Source organism: Osmerus eperlanus, chromosome 8 (assembly GCF_963692335.1).
Source record: "Osmerus eperlanus chromosome 8, fOsmEpe2.1, whole genome shotgun sequence".
In the NCBI taxonomy this organism is placed as follows: domain Eukaryota; kingdom Metazoa; phylum Chordata; class Actinopteri; order Osmeriformes; family Osmeridae; genus Osmerus; species Osmerus eperlanus.
In genome coordinates, this window is record NC_085025.1 from 6,934,058 (window position 1) to 6,951,799 (window position 17,742).

At 46.6% G+C, this 17,742-nt stretch overlaps 1 protein-coding gene across 3 annotated transcripts; it reads left to right on the forward strand.

The window, feature by feature from the left end:
• Nucleotides 1–2,355: 2,355 nt before the first annotated feature.
• rnf144ab (ring finger protein 144ab) lies at nucleotides 2,356–16,171 on the forward strand. Of its 3 annotated transcripts, XM_062467847.1 has the most exons (9): nucleotides 2,356–2,466; nucleotides 2,563–2,695; nucleotides 10,136–10,295; nucleotides 11,417–11,521; nucleotides 11,756–11,816; nucleotides 12,454–12,664; nucleotides 13,089–13,239; nucleotides 13,481–13,570; nucleotides 14,291–16,171. In XM_062467847.1, the coding sequence occupies exons 2-9, from the start codon at nucleotides 2,658–2,660 to the stop codon at nucleotides 14,420–14,422; spliced, it is 948 nt and encodes a 315-aa protein (XP_062323831.1). In that variant the 5' UTR covers nucleotides 2,356–2,466; nucleotides 2,563–2,657; the 3' UTR covers nucleotides 14,423–16,171. The 3 variants fall into 3 exon arrangements, with proteins under 3 accessions (XP_062323831.1, XP_062323832.1, XP_062323830.1); XM_062467848.1 differs by lacking the exons at nucleotides 2,356–2,466; nucleotides 2,563–2,695 and adding an exon at nucleotides 4,336–4,584; XM_062467846.1 differs by lacking the exons at nucleotides 2,356–2,466; nucleotides 2,563–2,695 and adding an exon at nucleotides 7,807–8,379.
• The last annotated feature ends 1,571 nt before the right edge of the window (nucleotides 16,172–17,742 follow it).

Below are 17,742 nucleotides of genomic sequence, written 5' to 3' on the forward strand. Positions count from 1 at the left end.
GAACCTTTAACAGGATTCAGGTCAGACAGTTTCTGAGGACCTACTGTGCCGACTCATGAAACAAAAGTTCTACTAAGACAACAGAGAGATGTTTTTATACGGTGAACTGTATGTAAACACATTTTTTCATATCTCACACATCTTTTATAGCAGCAAAATGTTCAATCTGTTACCCTTAATGAATGTGAAGCCATGTGAGCAAGAGCAGGCTTTGGTTTTAATTGTCTGCAACAATATAGTTGTTTTCTAAACCTTTCTCCAAGTTCACTAAAAAACAATTCAATACAAAAATCCTTGTCCAAATCTCATTTGAGATACATTTGCTTCTCAGGACTGGCATGAAAACGTAAACTTGTATTACAACAGAACACACAAACAATAACCAAAGGAAAGCAATATTCCTTGTGTTTAATAATCTCCATGTTCATTCTCTTGAGTCTCACAGTATGGTAGGGTACAGATTGCTTTCAAGTTAAACACACAGAACCTCTCCCAGTATGTCATTGTATTATTTGCATATTTCAAACAATCCCTGAATGTAAATTACATATTAATTTCTGGAAATCATATTGGCATCAATGTATTGACCCCACTCCCGAGTCAAAATGTTAACTGTACTGGTATTAGTCTATGCACATCAGACAATTAGTCACATTCATTGTAAAATAATTGCAGAAATCCTGAAATTCTGTTATAGCTTTTGATTTTGGTGTGCCACTCCTATTATATATTTCTGGGGGCGCCACTGACCATCTGTCTGAGCATTCAAAGTGACATGAAGCTTGACCTCTACATCTACAATGGGTAAGCCTAAACATCTTGCTACTGGGGTCTTCACTGGACTGACTTCATGTCATCCTGCACTGTACTGAACATTCCAAAGCCATATTGTTGACAGAAACAGACAGGGAACTGTATTTCCAGAAAGAGCAGCCTTGCCAGACTTGCAGCCTTGTCTCCATATTTAAACTGCATATCCCCTGACAGACCTCAGACTTCCCCTGACGTCAGCTAGCATGGAAATAATGATCTTCAATGACAGTTTTTTTGTTCAAGATTCAGCTGCCAGCTGATACTTGTAGCTATACAGCAATGTCTGTGGAATGCAGTGGGAGTGTGTCAGTCCCAACTCATTACACCTACATCAACAACATGGGAGGGGTTTGTTGTTGTCAAGGTCTGGCTGGATCTGCTCTGTCTCCCTGAAACGACTGTGTTATTCAGGACCCAACCGGCCTTTCATTATTTGGTATGCTGTGTTTGTGGCCCTGGTCCGAGGTTGTTGTTGGTTTAATGAAATATTGAGATGGTTGTTGTATAATTATGCCCACTGGTCCTTGACCAGGCATGAACACTTCAACTTCTAGACATGTTTTCAAAGCTTTCTGCTTCGTTTATGCTTTTGACCCAGTCATTTGTTACGTGCAAACAGCTGCCTCTGCCTATTTTCACTCCAGTCTGTGGGCCAGGAAGCTGCTTCGTAACCAGGTCTGTGTCACCACCTAGTGGATGCAAGACTTCTTACCCTAACTGATGCATCATCGGTTGTTCAGATGATAGTCTCAAAGTCAACATCTGTGACAGACAGCGATTCAATTTAATACATCCGCTCAACAACGTTGGCAATGAATAGGGTGTCAGTTGACTGGCTCTTTATGTGTTTTATTTCAGAGGCATCTGTTAATGTTGCGTTTCGTTCAGTTTCGAATATCTCTTCTGCACACACAGCGTGCCCTGTGGAACAACACGCTATGATCACCAGGTGGCGATATTCAAGACAACTTCAGACACCTAACATTACCTGTCACTGATGGCAGTATGGAACAGGACATGCATACCGTGCTACCCAGCACAAACTGACACGACACCTTCACCGAACAAGTCATGTGTCATGTCTACAGTCTAAACTTTTTAGGTTCCAGAAAGACCAATTTTGAACAAAACATAGGATTGGAGGAAAATTCAAGAACAAGGAGAAACAGGCAAGATATTATTGCTGAAATTTATTATAAATATGGTAAAGTGGTTTTAGATGGGTGCAGATAGGTCAATTGTAATGTTTTAGACTAACATATAATGTATATACAGCAGTTTCCAAAAAGTTGGGACATTAAAAAATTAAAAACAGAATACAATGATTTACAAACCTCATAAACCCATATTTTATTCGCAATAAAACATATAAAACATGTCATGTAATGACATGTGTATAGTTGCATATGATCCAAGGACGTGCAGTGTAGCGTTGTTTGCACTGCACTAGCATTCACCTGGTGAATGGCGGTCGTCTTTTAAAATGTGCAACGTGAGCCTGCAGGTGGCAGTATTGTTATATGGTTTCAACTGTTTCAACTACGAGGTTGCAACCGGCAGAGGGTGTCGACTGTCCACCAGAAGGCGCTCATAACAGCGCTGAACTGAGAAAATAAAATCAACCCCATCTCACCTACTGAGCTTCTCAATTCTGTAAGCACGTAAATGGCGTCTTTCCAGCGAGTCACACTAAACACAGCTGATTTTGATAAGCTTATAAGGGTCTACGCTGTCGTTTTACTTTCTAAGGAGAGGGAGAGACTGATATCCAGTGTCAAACCGGGTAGAGTATCTTGAAAAATGGAAACGACCGTTTGAAAGGAAGAAGCACACTGGGAAAACGAATGCTCAAGACAATGTACAAGCACAGCCTGAATCCACGGTAAGGCTTGAGATGCTGATTGTAATTACAGTAAAATACAAATAGCCTAATACTTGCAATGTTGAAATGTTTTGTTCGTAACGCAGATCTGAAATGTTTACAGTCCGTCTGTCTACGCTGAAACCGGAGTTTCCTGGTGTGGGAAACCCTGCTTAAAATACTGTGTGGAATATGTTGAACGGTTTCGACACATTTTCTTTCCTTGCCGCTTTCAAATTGTAGCTTTTCACATGAAAATTACTTTACAAATGTCAATGTTGTTTGAATAAAGGTACATATTTGTCAACTCCCAGCATGGCAACTAATCTAATCCGATTCAAATAATCCTGGGGGATACTCGTGGGACACCTCCATCACTAGTAGTTGTCCTGCTGATCTTCAGTAACATCGTTGTTTACTTGCAATGTCGGCCTACAGTATTATCAATTTCATAGCAAAATAATTTACTGCATTGAGTTTTCAAACCAATGGTTTAATAGTCTTAAAGGCAGTCTATTGTTGGTAGAAGGTACTGTAGATTATTGTTGGATGATTAGTGTATGTTATTCCTATACCTGCTTCTTCAGGGGTTTAAATGGGTTATGAAAACCAGTCATCATCCACTATGGTAACGATCAACCAGATGCTTGTGTACATAGCCTGGCCTTGCAGAGCCTGTGCCATGATTCATGTTGAAAATATCTGTTTTAGGTTTAGAGGGTTGGGCTGTGGTTGTCTTTATAGTTTCTTGTTAAAATGCATGATTGTTCGTACTCTGAAACACTATTAACTCAGGACTGCTACTGCATATTTGTCAAAACCTCATTACATGTAACATCCGGGGGTAGCCACTCCTCAGTGTAAGGTTCAGTGCCCCTTTTGGCACATTAGTTTTATGGGCAAACACTTGGCTCATAGTCCCTGGGTTGGATTCTTGATAAGTCTGCCTATTCATCTGTAATAGTAAGCTGAGAGATGTGGAGACACAGTAAAGCCTCTTTGGTCCAGTGAGGTGGCATACAAGACTGGTACGACCACCAAGACTTTGAAGGGGGATTGTTTCTTTGGAGGTTGTTATTATTTCTGAAGCAGATTGTACTAGAGTGTACCTTGTGTATGAGTTGCTGAACCCTGGTGTATACAAAATTAACAGTGTTTGCGTGTATTGGCTGTACAGTTTTGGATGAAGAGATCCTCTTCGTTCTCTTAATCACTGGTGGTCCCCTCTCCCTGAGTCTTTATAACCCATTAGCCCATGAGTTAACCAATTAACTCGTTATAAACCCAATAACCCAGTTAATGCATTCATGACCTCAGACTAAGAGACAGGCTAAAAGGTAGGAAGCAGTGGGCCAGCAGAGAGACAGTCAGGTACGGTAGATAGCGAGACAGACAAGCAGGCATTCAGAGACACCGACAGCCTGGCAGACAGACAGGCTGAAAGGCAGACAGACACACTGACAGACGGAGTGCCTGCAGACAGACAGGGCAGTGCAGCTGGATCTGAAAAAGAGAGGGCCTGAAGAATGTCTCTTTCATGGGAGAGAGAGGGCTCCCTGAAAATGGAACACACTGTGCCTGCCAGCCCCGCTCCCAGTCTACCCAACCCATACACACATGCACGCGCACGCACGCTAAGGACCCTGTCTGTGGCAGCAGATCTCTTTTAGGGACAAGGTGGATAAATAGTCCAGCCTGGACCTAAGCAGGATCAGTTAGCCAATCAGTTGGCTGTGTGCGGTTACCGCCACTTCTGCTGAAGGTGTTAACGTTGTGATGTTAGCTGGGAACAGGTCCTAGCTCATCTAGCTGCTCTATCTACATGCTACATTGGGAGTTCGAACTCAGCCATTTGAAGTGTTTGTATTTTATTATTGTCCAACATCGGGTGCAAAAATGGTGGTTCAGGGGTGAGTAGCCATCAACTTTTGAATCATGAGGGAAGTTTGTTTGAATGTGTAACACCAAGAGTGTTTTGGTGTCTCTTGCCTCTGTATTTCTTGTGTAGACTATTTGTTCTCACCACCTAAGACAGGCAACTTATTTTCTTCCATATTTCTGTCAGTTTTTCTTCTTCACCTGAGGATGGAATGTGGTGCTGTCATGATGATCTTCTAGCTCAGTGTGAACTACCCAGTCAGTAAGCTACTTAAAGGTGTTTGTGACTGCAATGCAGTGACTGAAATAGCAGAATGTGAAAGTCCAACCCAAGCATGAGCTGTTCAATTCATGTGCTTATGTCAAACTGACTTTGAGGCAACTTTGGGTGCACCTCCTCTTGCACATAAAAAGTACAGGCTTCATGGATCAGCAGTGAAAGTTTACTGTTCTCCGTAATTCTCCCACATGAAACAAAGTTGTTTTTATTGTGATTGCAACATCAGTGTTGAAACTGGATGAATGTTTCCATGCAGGGCGCTCTTTTGTCTGTGGTGCTCTAGTTTGTCAACAGCAGCAGATCATGGTGTTCCTGTACCTGAGACGGATTGACCCTAGGTCATCACAACATGACCCCTCCTGCCAGCTAACCTCCATTCCAATTAGGCTCTTAGGAAGATGAACCATTATATCAGAAGGCACAGAGCAGTATGGATTATGACTGATCACAAATCCCTTCATCCCTCCAGTTATCTAAGCACTTAAGTGTTTGCAGGCAGCAAAGTGGATCATGTAATTCAGATGAACTGGCAGTCAGACGAACTGCCTGGATTTAACGCAATACACGTGGTGCTTATTGGTGTAGATTATTTATTTGAATGGTATTGCCATTACAGAGAGAAGAGATGATTTCACTCGTTTGACGTTCATCCCGGATAAATGGGTGTCAAAAGGCTGTTCATCGATCGTCAACACTGTACCGTATTTCTCTCTCTCTCTCTCTCTCTCTCTCTCTCTCTCTCTCTCTCTCTCTCTCTCTCTCTCTCTCTCTCTCTCTCTTTTACTTGGCTCAGAGATGCAGTGCCTTCTGTGGTAAAGCCCGACCCATCCTGGAGGGGAAAAACGTCTGTTGACATATCGACCGATATTCTGCAGTTCCCCATTTGTTACTTGGACTGTGGTGGCCTGCCACTTGTCTCACCACCATTTCATAATTAACTGAAAATATATTTATACTTGTGATAACAATATAAAAGATCTAAAAATGGTTTTAAATCGGTAAATCAATCGGGCTCTGTTCTATCGGGCCAGGGCCCATGTTTGGGGCAAGGCTGGAGTCTGAAGGAAGGAAATAATGAATCTACCCATTCCTCTTCTTCCCCCCTCTTGCCAGTCTGTAGCGAGCTGTCATCATTTCATTATAAACAGCATCAAGGATGGGGAAGACATGATTTGATGAGCAGGAAGACATGTTTGTTCAGGAATGTCTGATAGAAGCTGAGCGACCGCAGAGGAAACTATTTTGTCTACGGACATCTTCCCCCTGTTTCTCTTCTGTAACTCCTCCCTCTTCACTTCCTCTCCTCTCTCCGCCTCTCCTCTCTGCTAACTAACTTGCTCTTTTCTGCATGACACACACTTCCCGTGTCTAAACTGCTGCGCCCTTCCCTTTTCCCACCAGCTTCCTCTATGGATCATTCCCCTCCGTCCACTCCCCTTTTCATGTTTTTATTTCAATTCTGTTCTCACATTCCCCAACTAGCCTTTTACTTGGCCTGTTCCCTTATTCCCTTTTTCTCTCACCCTCCATGTCCCTCTTTGACAGGCAGTTGTGTATGGCGTGATTGGCGCCTGGCAAAGGGCAGGTGATGTCATCAGTGCAGTCGCCCCCCCCAGATCCAGACATCCCGACCCAGCGAGGCACTGGGCCTAGGGAGGCAGTCATCTACTGTATTACGCAGCAAAACTGCATTCCAGTTCACCTCTGTCCTTAAGCTGAGAATTGGCCACAGACCCACACAGCTACAACTCCTCTTTCTGTTTGCCTGCCTGCTGGCCGTCTTCTAGCCACCATTGGCCTTATCAGGTGAAATCCCCCAGCGCTTCTGTTGAGTTACATATGAAAGACTGTTGAGAAGGGTGTCTGTTACTGTATAAAGCACAAGACCCAGGCATTCTGCTCACGTTGAACTTGGGGTGAACTTTTTACTCGATTGAGTAGGACAAGGAGGAGGGACTGTCTCCCTGCAGTGTTCAGTTATTCACCTAGCAGAGCAGTGGACTCACTGGCCTGGGCTTTCAGGTCACAGACGGCTGGAGAAGAGAGTAAGTCTGCCATAACACCCAAGAGATGGAAAATCCCTTTTTTGAAATGGCCTGGTGTACTGGTCGTGTTTGCAGCACATTCAGCTGTAGATCTTCAGTAACTGGGGCAAGGCCTTATGGGAGATCATGTTGCTGTGTAGCTTTGGCACAACACTGGATCCGCCGGACAACCTTCACTTGGTCCCAGAAGGATTGTTTGTGTTATCAAGGTAACAGTTCTGTCTGCTGCCCTGGGGGAACTGCCTCCTCTTCTGGTTGGCTTCTCAGAGCCCCTCTCTCTTTCTCTCTCTTTCCCTTGGGATTTGGGACTGCTTGTTAGATCTGTCTACTGTAGGCCAGACTCAGACTGGGACTGTCTTGTCCTGCTTCTCTTTCCCTGCCTGGCCGAGTAATTAGGAAGCAGATTTTCCCTCTTTTGTAACATTATTCTCGCTTTTTCTTCAGAATCTGGGCTAGATCTGCAATCTTGTTATTTGTTAATTTGACTTAGTGCGGTCTCCCTATAGAGCAACCCATTTGTCTCTCATCCTCCAGTAGATCTGTGATTCCTCTCCTGTTTCTCCTCTCCAGCCTGGAAGCTCTGGTCACAAGCTGACATTTCACTTTTTTGACAGTCCTCTCTGTTGAGTCTTACTAGGGAAATCAAAGAACTTTACGATGTGGTGCTTGAGGGATTTGCGATCTTTCCTTTGCCTTATAGGCATTTATGGGTAGTTCTGCTGCATTCCTAAATTCAGTTTTTTGTTGTAGTTTTTTTAATTGTTCAAATTTGCCTTGATCATTTCTTTGAAGGTATGAAAACCGTAAGTAGAAAATCTTGGGGGTCAGCTGATTCTACAGGCGAAGCCCACTATCCATCGCAACGAGAGAGACACACACACACAAGCGTGCCACATTGTAATATGAAAAAGAGATGTAATTTGGCGTTAACCTAGATGGATTATGTAAGGTTTGCATGGTACATTATATAATTCTAGCTATATTGTGCCCTGTAGCAAACGAAAAAGCTGTCCTGCTCTAAGTCCAGCTCCAGAAGTGTGTTTGACGGAGATGGACCGTGACATGAGAGAAAGGCATCTCCAGTTGCATTCTATAGAACAGGTGCTGAGTTGAGGAGAGATGCCTTTTTCCAATGGCAGAAATTCAGCTACGGATTCGAGCTTAGCCTAAAGTGCCATCATGGTGCATACATTTAATTCTCTGAGTTTAAGTTAGGCCACACCATTATACTATATGCGTGTTGTTGAAAAATAAATCCTTCAAATCCTTCATCAGTTTGCTAAACTTAACTATATATAGGTCTATTACGTAACATGGTTTTCTCTCCAATGTTTTGCTTCATTGACTCACACTGGACCAGATGGAGGGTCGTTGCAGAAGATGGTCCAGATGAATAACCATTGTGGTCGTGTGTCACCATGCTGTAAACTGGCACAGTGGCAAAGCCAGGAAGTAGCTCATCACATCAGCATTGTCATGGGAATTAGGAAGATTGAGCAATGGTAATAAATCCTTGTGGACTTCCGTGAAGTGTTTTCACAGCCTGCATGTGCTAACATTAGCATCTGGATAAATGTTAGATTCGTACGGCAGGTCCCTCGTTCCCTTGATCATTTATCCAGCAGAATGATTTGGGTGAAGGCGTGGTTTTGCTGTAGGTATAATTAAACATCAAATAGTTAAATTCTTTGTAATACTTCTTCTTTTGTGGAAGCGTTTGTTCCGGTTGACTGAACATGCCTCAGTGGTTGCCATACGAGCGTTGCATGCTTATCCCGCCTCCCCCCATGTCAGTGGGCCGGGGCCTTATCTGACTGACCACCTGTCTAATTGAAAGTGACACTCTGAAATTGCTGCGCAGCCATCTTCAACTCAATTAAGATTGGTCATTTATACTTCTTTTCTTGTCTCTTTCCATGGTGGAGACATGGTTCTGGTTGGGAGACTGAAGAGATAGACATCCATCTTCTCCTCAGAACATAATGAGTGTTGGCATGCAGAACATGGCATGTGAGTGACTAGCTACTTGCTAGCCAATTAAGGAACTTGTTCATGGAGGTGCTTCTGCTATAGGTTGTGACGTTTAGCCTGCATTTTAGTGTTTCCTAGCTCAACAGTCAGTATAACTACCTATTCTTATTTTGCCTCAATGTGCCATTTTGTGAATTTGTTGCCTGTAGCCTGCAAGATACTAACCTCCAAGCCAGCTGACCATACACAAGACCACGTGACCATACAAGATTAAAAATCATACTGGTTTTCTCTGCAAGCTTAATAATGGCTCTTCGGGAGTAGATTATGTATGTGGGGTGCAAATAAAGAAACCTCTAGGCTATGTGTGAACAGCAGCATTCCTCCTACATGTAACGGAGATGATGATAAATAGGCTTGGATGTTGAGTTGAAACCGGCGGAACATAATGTACGCTAGCCTCCCCTCGCGAGATAATATCCTGTTCTATTATAGCTAATGTCACCTGGTGTTGGGTATAATCAGTCACTATTTCATTGTAAGGCAAAGCCCGGTCAAAATCCAATTAAATCATTTAGAAAATGGTGTAATGGGAGCTTGGAGGGGGCTTACATTTCTATGACAACAGCCCAGTGGTTCCAATGTGCCAGATGAGAATAATTGAACAGAGATCAGCCCCTGAAATGATTCAAAATAGTATGTGGAGTATTTGAGTAGCACATGTATTTCCGTCCTGCTGTGATGGCTCTGTAGAGGCGGTATGAGGATGATGCCATCTAGCCTGGAGGGAGAGCAAGCCCACGCCGCATCTTCTGTCTCTTCTCAGTTTGGAGAGGAGGTTGTGAAATCCTGGCTGCCGGAGGATGTGCGTGGGCGTGTGTGACCTTCAGGCTACCATTTTTAGGTTTTCCGACTGCCGCGCACTCTCACTCTCTTTGTCCTAATGTTAGACTGAAGGGTGAGGTGGGTCCTGCTGTGATATAACTTGTGTTATATTGGGACATTCACATACACATGACCCAGGAGGCCTTGTGGCAGAAGCCGCCAATCAGGGGGAGTAGCACTGAGGCCACCTCTGAGCAGACTCCAGCACATCCTGGATCGAGTACAAGCCTCCTGTGGGTGACACTCTCACCCTCAGCACCCACCACTATGAATCCTTTTACTGTGAAGCCTAACCAACAAACTGCGTTCTCTACGCTGTTCTAAATGACCGACCCGTTCTCCTCTTTCCAACTCCAGCTTATCTACAAGGTGTATGACCATCTAAGCCTTGTGCGTTTCCAGGTCGCCCGTGGCCGAGGTCATGACCTCATCGTCGTCTCGGTACGAGCCCACCTGGGAACTGGCTCTGGACCCCCTCATGTCCTGCAAGCTGTGCCTTGCAGAGTTCCCTCTAGAGCAGATGACCGCCATCCACCAATGCCAATGTGTCTTCTGCACCCTGGTCAGTACACACACACACACACACACTGGTGAGCAGGCCTAAAGGGTTCACACAGCGCTAAGATGTTCTACATCCACTGATCTTTCATGGTGTTTGGATGTTAATCGTGCTACTAAGCGCTAGAGTAAACGTCAGATGAACAACCTAACAACATGTATAGTTCCCTTGTTTTCTATCTAGCGCTACATAAAAGGCCATTCTCTAGCAAGTGAAGTGGTACACAGAGACCGATCTCTAGCTAGCTCAATAGCAGCCCTCTGCCCTTCTCAGCACAAGAGTGTTGCTGACTGAATTGAGCCTCGGCATGAGGGGGTGATTGAGAGCAGCGGTGCAGGAAAGAGCGCACTGATGGAGAACAAGGCAAGCTGTCAGTGAGAACACTCCCCATCCCAGAGAGGAGGAAGGGGGGTGGCAGGGAGGAGGAAGGGGGTTGGCAGGGAGGAGGAAGGGGGGTGGCAGGGAGGAGGAAGGGGGGTGGCAGGGAGGAGGAAGGGGGGTGGCAGGGAGGAGGAAGGGGGGTTGGCAGGGAGGAGGAAGTGGGGTAGCAGGGAGGAGGAAGGGGGTTGGCAGGGAGGAGGAAGGGGGGTGGCAGGGAGGAGGAAGGGGGGTGGCAGGGAGGAGGAAGGGGGGTGGCAGGGAGGAGGAAGGGGGGTTGGCAGGGAGGAGGAAGGGGGGTTGGCAGGGAGGAGGAAGGGGGGTTGGCAGGGAGGAGGAAGGGGGTTGGCAGGGAGGAGGAAGGGGGGTAGCAGGGAGGAGGAAGGGGGGTGGCAGGGAGGAGGAAGGGGGGTTGGCAGGGAGGAGGAAGTGGGGTAGCAGGGAGGAGGAAGGGGGGTGGCAGAGGGGTGGCAGGAAGGAGGAGAAGCCTGACGGGGAGACAACGAGGCTGCAGATTAAAGACTGATGATGTCACTCGGTTCCCCTCCTTAAAGCGATAGTGTGGCAGCAGACTATTCTGTTCTGCATGATGTCATGTCTGCCTGGGTTCTGGAAGGGGAGAGTGGCATCACTCAAGGAGCAGGTGGTTCCTCCACACAAGACCCTAAGAATCTTGGGTATTGTGTCACATAGTCAAACCCCTGATCAAAAAGCCTGTTTGACCCATGCTTTGGTTTTCTCTACAGTGCCTGAAGCAGTATGTGGAACTTCTTATCAAAGAGGGCCTGGAGTCAGCCATTAGCTGTCCAGACTCTGCCTGTCCTGAAAGTGGGCACCTGCAGGAGAACGAGGTAGTGCACTTTTGCTTTAAGCCAAGAGAAGCCTGATGGAGGTCAGAACTGAAGTCGGATTAAAGAGTTAACCCATATGTGTGTCTTCTTTGGCCTATCCCTGTCTCTCTCTCCTTTCCTTCCCTCCTCTCTCTGTCTCTCTCTCCTTTCCTTCCCTCCTCTCTCTGTCTCTGTCTCCTTTCATTCCCTCCTCTCTCTTTCTCTCTCTCCTTTCCTTCCCTCCTCTCTCTGCAGATTGAGTGCATGGTGGCAGCAGAGAGCATGCAGAGGTACAAGAGGCTCAAGTTTGAGAGAGGTGAGCGAGCATTAGCACCACTGTGCCTATGACCATGACAGTGAGGCTGTCCCACGAGAACATAAGCCCTGTGTTGTTATTCAGCAGCCCTTGGCCCTACCCGGGCCAATCTCAACCTCTGTCCTCAAAATAGACTGAGTGATGAGAGAAATGCAGGCTGGGAGCGTTTTTCTTCATTTTAATCTAATTCACTCCTAATTGGATTTGTGTAGGATTTAATTGGCAACATCTTCAGAACTAACTAAGCCCAACACATCTGGCTCATGAATAAACTGAATGAATATTTCCCTAATGGTTGCCCCCCCTCCTTGCAGTTGTTATTGTGAGTATGTACACATGTTTTTGTAGTTTTTTCTGCCTATAGAAGACCTCCAATAGTAATCAGGACTGGATCAAACCAGGACAGCACCATAGTATCCTGAACCTGTGAAATGTCTTTAACCTAGAAACCCCACAAATGAGCCACCAATCATGGAAAGCCTGTGCTATTGCACAGGCCTTGACAACTCAGCAGAGCCATTTACTTGAATGTGACGGAAACCCAGCGTTGCTCTTCCATCCCACGCAGACACGCACTGCCACTGGGACAGGTGTGGGTGTATCAGCTAGTGAACTCTGCTTCCTGTGTGTTCCTCAGAGGTGCTGCTGGACCCGTGCCGGACCTGGTGCCCGTCCTCGTCCTGCCAGGCAGTGTGCCAGCTCTCGGAGGCGGGGCTACCTCTGCCCCAGCTGGTCCAGTGCCCCGCCTGCAGCCTGGAGTTCTGCCGCGCCTGCCGGGCCATCTGGCACAGGGGCCAGGCCTGCCAGGAGAACATGCCCATCACCAGCTTCCTGCCAGGGGACACCAGGTACCACACACCTGGGACTGGACACGCACACACAGGCGCTCCAATCAGACATCTTACACTTGGACACAAACACGCAAACGCCTTCTGCTCGTGCTACAAACTAAGCAGAAGGAAGAATCGTGGTTACACGGGGAGTCTGTATTCGTCTAAGTCAGGGTTCTCCAATCCTGGTCCTCGACGGCCACTGTCCTGCATGTTTTAGACGTTTCCCTGCTCCAGCACACCTGCTTCAAATGAATGGTCATTACCCGGCTTCCACAGAGCTTGATAACGACCCATTCATTTGAAACAGGTGTGCTGGAGCGCAGGGAAACACCTAAAACATGCAGGACAGCGGCCCTCGAGGACCAGGGTTGGAGAACCCTGGTCTGAGTAGTTCCACCCTGAGGCCCCGCCCCCTCCTTACTGTCTCCTCCCCCTGCAGCTCCATCTACAAGAGCGAGGAGGGGGATGACGCCCCCATCAAGCGCTGTCCCAAGTGTAAGGTGTACATCGAGAGAGACGAGGGCTGCGCCCAGATGATGTGTAAGAACTGCAAGCACGCCTTCTGCTGGTACTGCCTGGAGTCTCTGGATGTGAGTTGGCACCTTCTGCTGATAGCCCAACACACACACACACACCACCTCATGCATGTTGTAATACCTCACCCAGTTGATGGTTAGTACATGATGTATATGTTATCTTTGTCTCTTTATTCTTTGGTTTGAGCTGGTTTTGACAGTCCGATCTGCCCTTCCACCCCATCCGCCCTTCTACATCTCCCTCACCCGACCCCTTCCCCTCTCTCTTCCCTTTCCTCTACACCCCCTACCCCAGGATGACTTCCTGCTCATCCATTATGACAAAGGCCCATGCAGGAACAAGCTGGGCCACTCCAGAGCCTCTGTCATCTGGCACCGGGCGCAGGTACGTGTCGCACCAGCCGCTTGGGGAAGGAGGTCAGAAACCATCCCACCAAAACCGCGTCCAAAACATGATTCAAATTGGTGGCTCCTTTGAGGACAGATCCTTTGATTAAGTTCTGAAAGAGATGTTTTCTAGAGGCTGCAGTCTCACCCTCATCCGTGTGTCTGAGTGGTTTGTGTAGAGAAGCACAGGTCTGTTTACCTCAACACAGCATAGCTGGCTACATCCCTTCTGTTGGGCTGCTGTGCTTTAGTCATGCATGCCTGGTACCATTAAAGGCCAGTGAAGGGTAACCAATCTTTCACAGACCACAGCCCTGCTAGACCAGTCAGCTGCACCTACTGTCAGCCCAACAGCATGACCTGAGATGGATGAACAGGCATCTACTGCCCCCTAGTGGGTCATGCATGCAGCAGAGCCTGTCAAAGGGATAACCGCACCACACAGAAGTCACTGTTGTGGTGTGTGCTTGGTGATCGTACTGTCTAGTTACTTGGCAGTATGCTGCTTGAGTGAAATTGTGAAAAGAAGATCTTATTTGTTGTCTTTTAATGTCTTAATGAAATACAGGATTGGATCTTGTTTGTTGTCTTTTAAACTGTGAAATACGGGACTGGATGTATGCTAAGGAAATGCTGCTCCCCTCTTTCTCTGTCTCTGTCTCTGTTTCCCCTGTCTCTCTACCTCTCTCTCTCCCCTCTCTCTTCCTCCTTCCTCCAGGTGGTGGGTATATTTGCCGGCTTCGGTCTGCTCCTGTTGGTGGCCTCTCCCTTTCTCCTCCTGGCCACACCCTTTGTCCTGTGCTGCAAGTGCAAATGCAGCAAGGGAGACGACGACCCTCTGCCCACCTAACCTTCACCATCGCCCCGGCAACAGTCGGCAAGGTCCGGTTGTGGACAGTGGACCAGGTCAGCTGGTCCCCCATGGGTTGTGGGGTCAGGCAGACAGGTCTGTGGGACCGCAGCCAGGGTTGAGCAGTGCTGTTTACAGGGACTGGACTGACCACGGCTGGTCTGACCCGGACTATGAACTGGATGGTGGGTTTAGGTCCAGCCGTCTGTCCCAGACTGAGAGGGCACTGCAAATGCCTGTTGTGTTGAGGAGCTGGACTGAAGGAGGAGGCCAGCAGGCCTGTCTTCATGTGGAGGTTCAAGAGTTGTTGTTGTGTGATTTGGTCTTGTACAGATGTCTCAACGCTAACTCGTCTGACTGCATCTAGAACGTGCTTCTATTTATTAACAGCTACAGCCGACCAGCTGAGGTCTGTTGAAGAGTCAGGTACATATGATCAGGTCACTTGGAGAACAGTATTTATGAGCTTACAGAACACCTCACTGAGGCTCAGTGCAGAGAAACCTCCTGGAAATCTTCCATTTAAATTTAAATGAGGATTCAAATCCCTGGATTTATTTGTAAATTCAGTCAAATTAAAATGTTTACTGAAAGGTCTTCATATTAAATGATGCTGTGTAGTCAACTCTATACGTAGTGGTAAAGGACATACTGTACTGAACAGTAGCTATAATTTATATCTAAAACTACTCACAAAAATCATTTTGGTCATTTAAGAATCAGTCTTTGAATTGTTACCTTAATGCTGACATTTAGCTAGCCTGGCATCTCCAGACTAATCTACAAAGGCGTATTAGTCTGGAACTTCTCAGTTCATTTTCAAGGGGCGATCTGCCCCCCGTCAACCAGCCCCATATCAGATCAACGTGTGATTGGCCCAGACAGATTCTGGTCAAAGGGAAATCTGTTTGAGTGGGAGGGTGACCACACCCATCTACCAGAGCAAATAAAACATGAGCTTGCAGATGTGTCTGGTTCCCCAGCTAAGTTTCAGCAGTCAGGATGTAGCAAACTCTAGCACCTACCTAACAGCCTCAAGTTCAGTCTGTCCTCTGGTTTCCTGAATCCCTTTACCCACACTGAGTTTAGCATATCCTCACCTTTAAATATCGCTTTTGATTTGAAACAGCCAAGTTGCCATAAAATGCCTTTTTTAAATCAACTTTGATATGAGTCTTGCACTCATGTTTTAGTTTTGACCAAAATGATGTTATTTGATGTACTGCAATTACAAATCTAAACGCATAGTGTTGCACTCAGTGTGACATCACAAGTTCAAAGACGGTGTATGGTAGCATTCTATTTTCTCACTGTAGGTTTTTACAATGCATTTCAGTCTTCGCTATTGTTTTCTATTTTGGTATTTATTTACTTACCAATATAAACAGTAGCTTTATTTGGGTGAAGTTCTGTCACCATGGCAATGGTATACAGACATTGGAGGGGGGGGGGGGGGGGAGTACTAGCATTACAGTAATTACAGGCATTACAGTAATTGTTGTACGTTTATTTGAAGCCAAATGTAGCCAAAATGAACCTTTTAGGAAAAAACATGTCATGTATTAGTTGATTAGTTTTTTTTATATATTTCTATTGCACTCATGAAATAATTGTATTCAAACTGTAAGAACATATATGCTATTGTAGCGTTTGTAGTTTGGTTCCTATTCAGATGTTTACATATTGTACTTGTGTTTGTAAATCCACATATATTGTGAATAAAGAAGCACATTTTGGTTGTTCTTGTTACTTTGATTTATTTCTTTATTTTGAATGTGAAGGCTCCATGACATCACTAACTGACAGTGAGTGGAGAGGCTCCCTCTTCACACAAGACAGTTAACGTTGTCGAGGGATCACGTCTTCATTAGTGACTACGTGAAAAATGGCTTTTCTCAGAATACCGCTCAGTAGCCTGTACCAATCCCCCTGCTAACTTGCCAAGACACTTGTATTGACAGATGAGCAGCATGTCTCCCAGTGAACACTTCCAGCACAGGAGAGTCTGTGTCAGGTTGAGCTGAGCATTCTGAGCTGAGCTGTAGGCCTCAGTGGTGATCATCACTAGCCTCAACACCATAGCTTCAACATCAGAGAGACGATGACAGAGGGGGCCCCTGCATGGATGATAGCTTGACACTATTTGTATTTTATCATTTTGACCTACCTTTTCTTGTGTCCAGTCACATGCAAATACTTAGTACAGATTTTTTTGTTTACCAGTGTCTGTTTTGAAGCTTTACTGAAGAGACATACTGTATATATATTTTTTTTTAAAGTTGAATTCATTATCTGAATAGATAATGTTCAATAAAACTGTCTCATCCATCTCATACTGAACAGTTTACATGGAAACGGACCGTGTGTAAAACCCAGCTAAACAAGCACAGGACCCCCTCTGGTAGGCAGTCAGTGGAGGAAGAGACCCAACACAGCAGCATCCCCTTGATCCAAACAGGCTCACCCAAGACGGGGGGGGGGGGGGGGTGACGAGGGTGGGGAGGCTGGGGGTGGAGGGCAACATCTGGTGTGTGTGTGGTCTAAAGCGGGCACAGGCACGGGGGGCAGCATCTGGCGGAGAGGCGCAGGACCACGCATGGCCTGGCACGGGGACCCGCAGGGGCAGGTGGGCAGCTGCCGCTCATTGCAACAGTTCACCACCAAACCTAATCAATTCATGTGCCTTTCCCCCCTCAGCCATCTGTCCTGGGCCGGGCCACACAGCACACGGGAGCACAGCCCCGCTCTGCTGCAGCCAGGACGCACGGGACCTGCATCACATGTCGGCTCTAACTGGAAAAGCTTTTACCATAGGACGGGACTCCGCCACCTGACTGACTTCATCTCCGTTTTGCAGAGAGTGAAGTTCTTCCTCTGAACTCGCTCGCTCTCTCGCTTCCGTGAAGCGAGGTACCCTGATGCGACCACAAGGGGGCAACCTAACATTGTGTTTTCGTGCAGCACTGCCTTCCGTCTTTGCCTTTGTTGTCATGATACGCTTCGCAAACAATGTGGTCCATTTTTATATATGAAGCATTTCCCCTTTTTGTCTGACCACTGCAGAGGCAGAGTCGCCTACGAGATGAACCTCCGGCACGCAGCAGGAGAGAGCAGGTCTTTGGGGAGCTGAAAGTGCAGGTGAGTGGGGTCCACTGGACAGCGGTGATCTTCAGAGCTGGCTGGAGTTCAAGCAGCAGAGGCACAACCTGGTGCTTGACTGTCATGCACTCTGACAGGCACATGTGTGTGTGGGGGGGGGGGGCAACAAAGTGAGCGGGGATCAAAGCAGGGCATTTTATCTCCACTACAGAGCTCCCCTC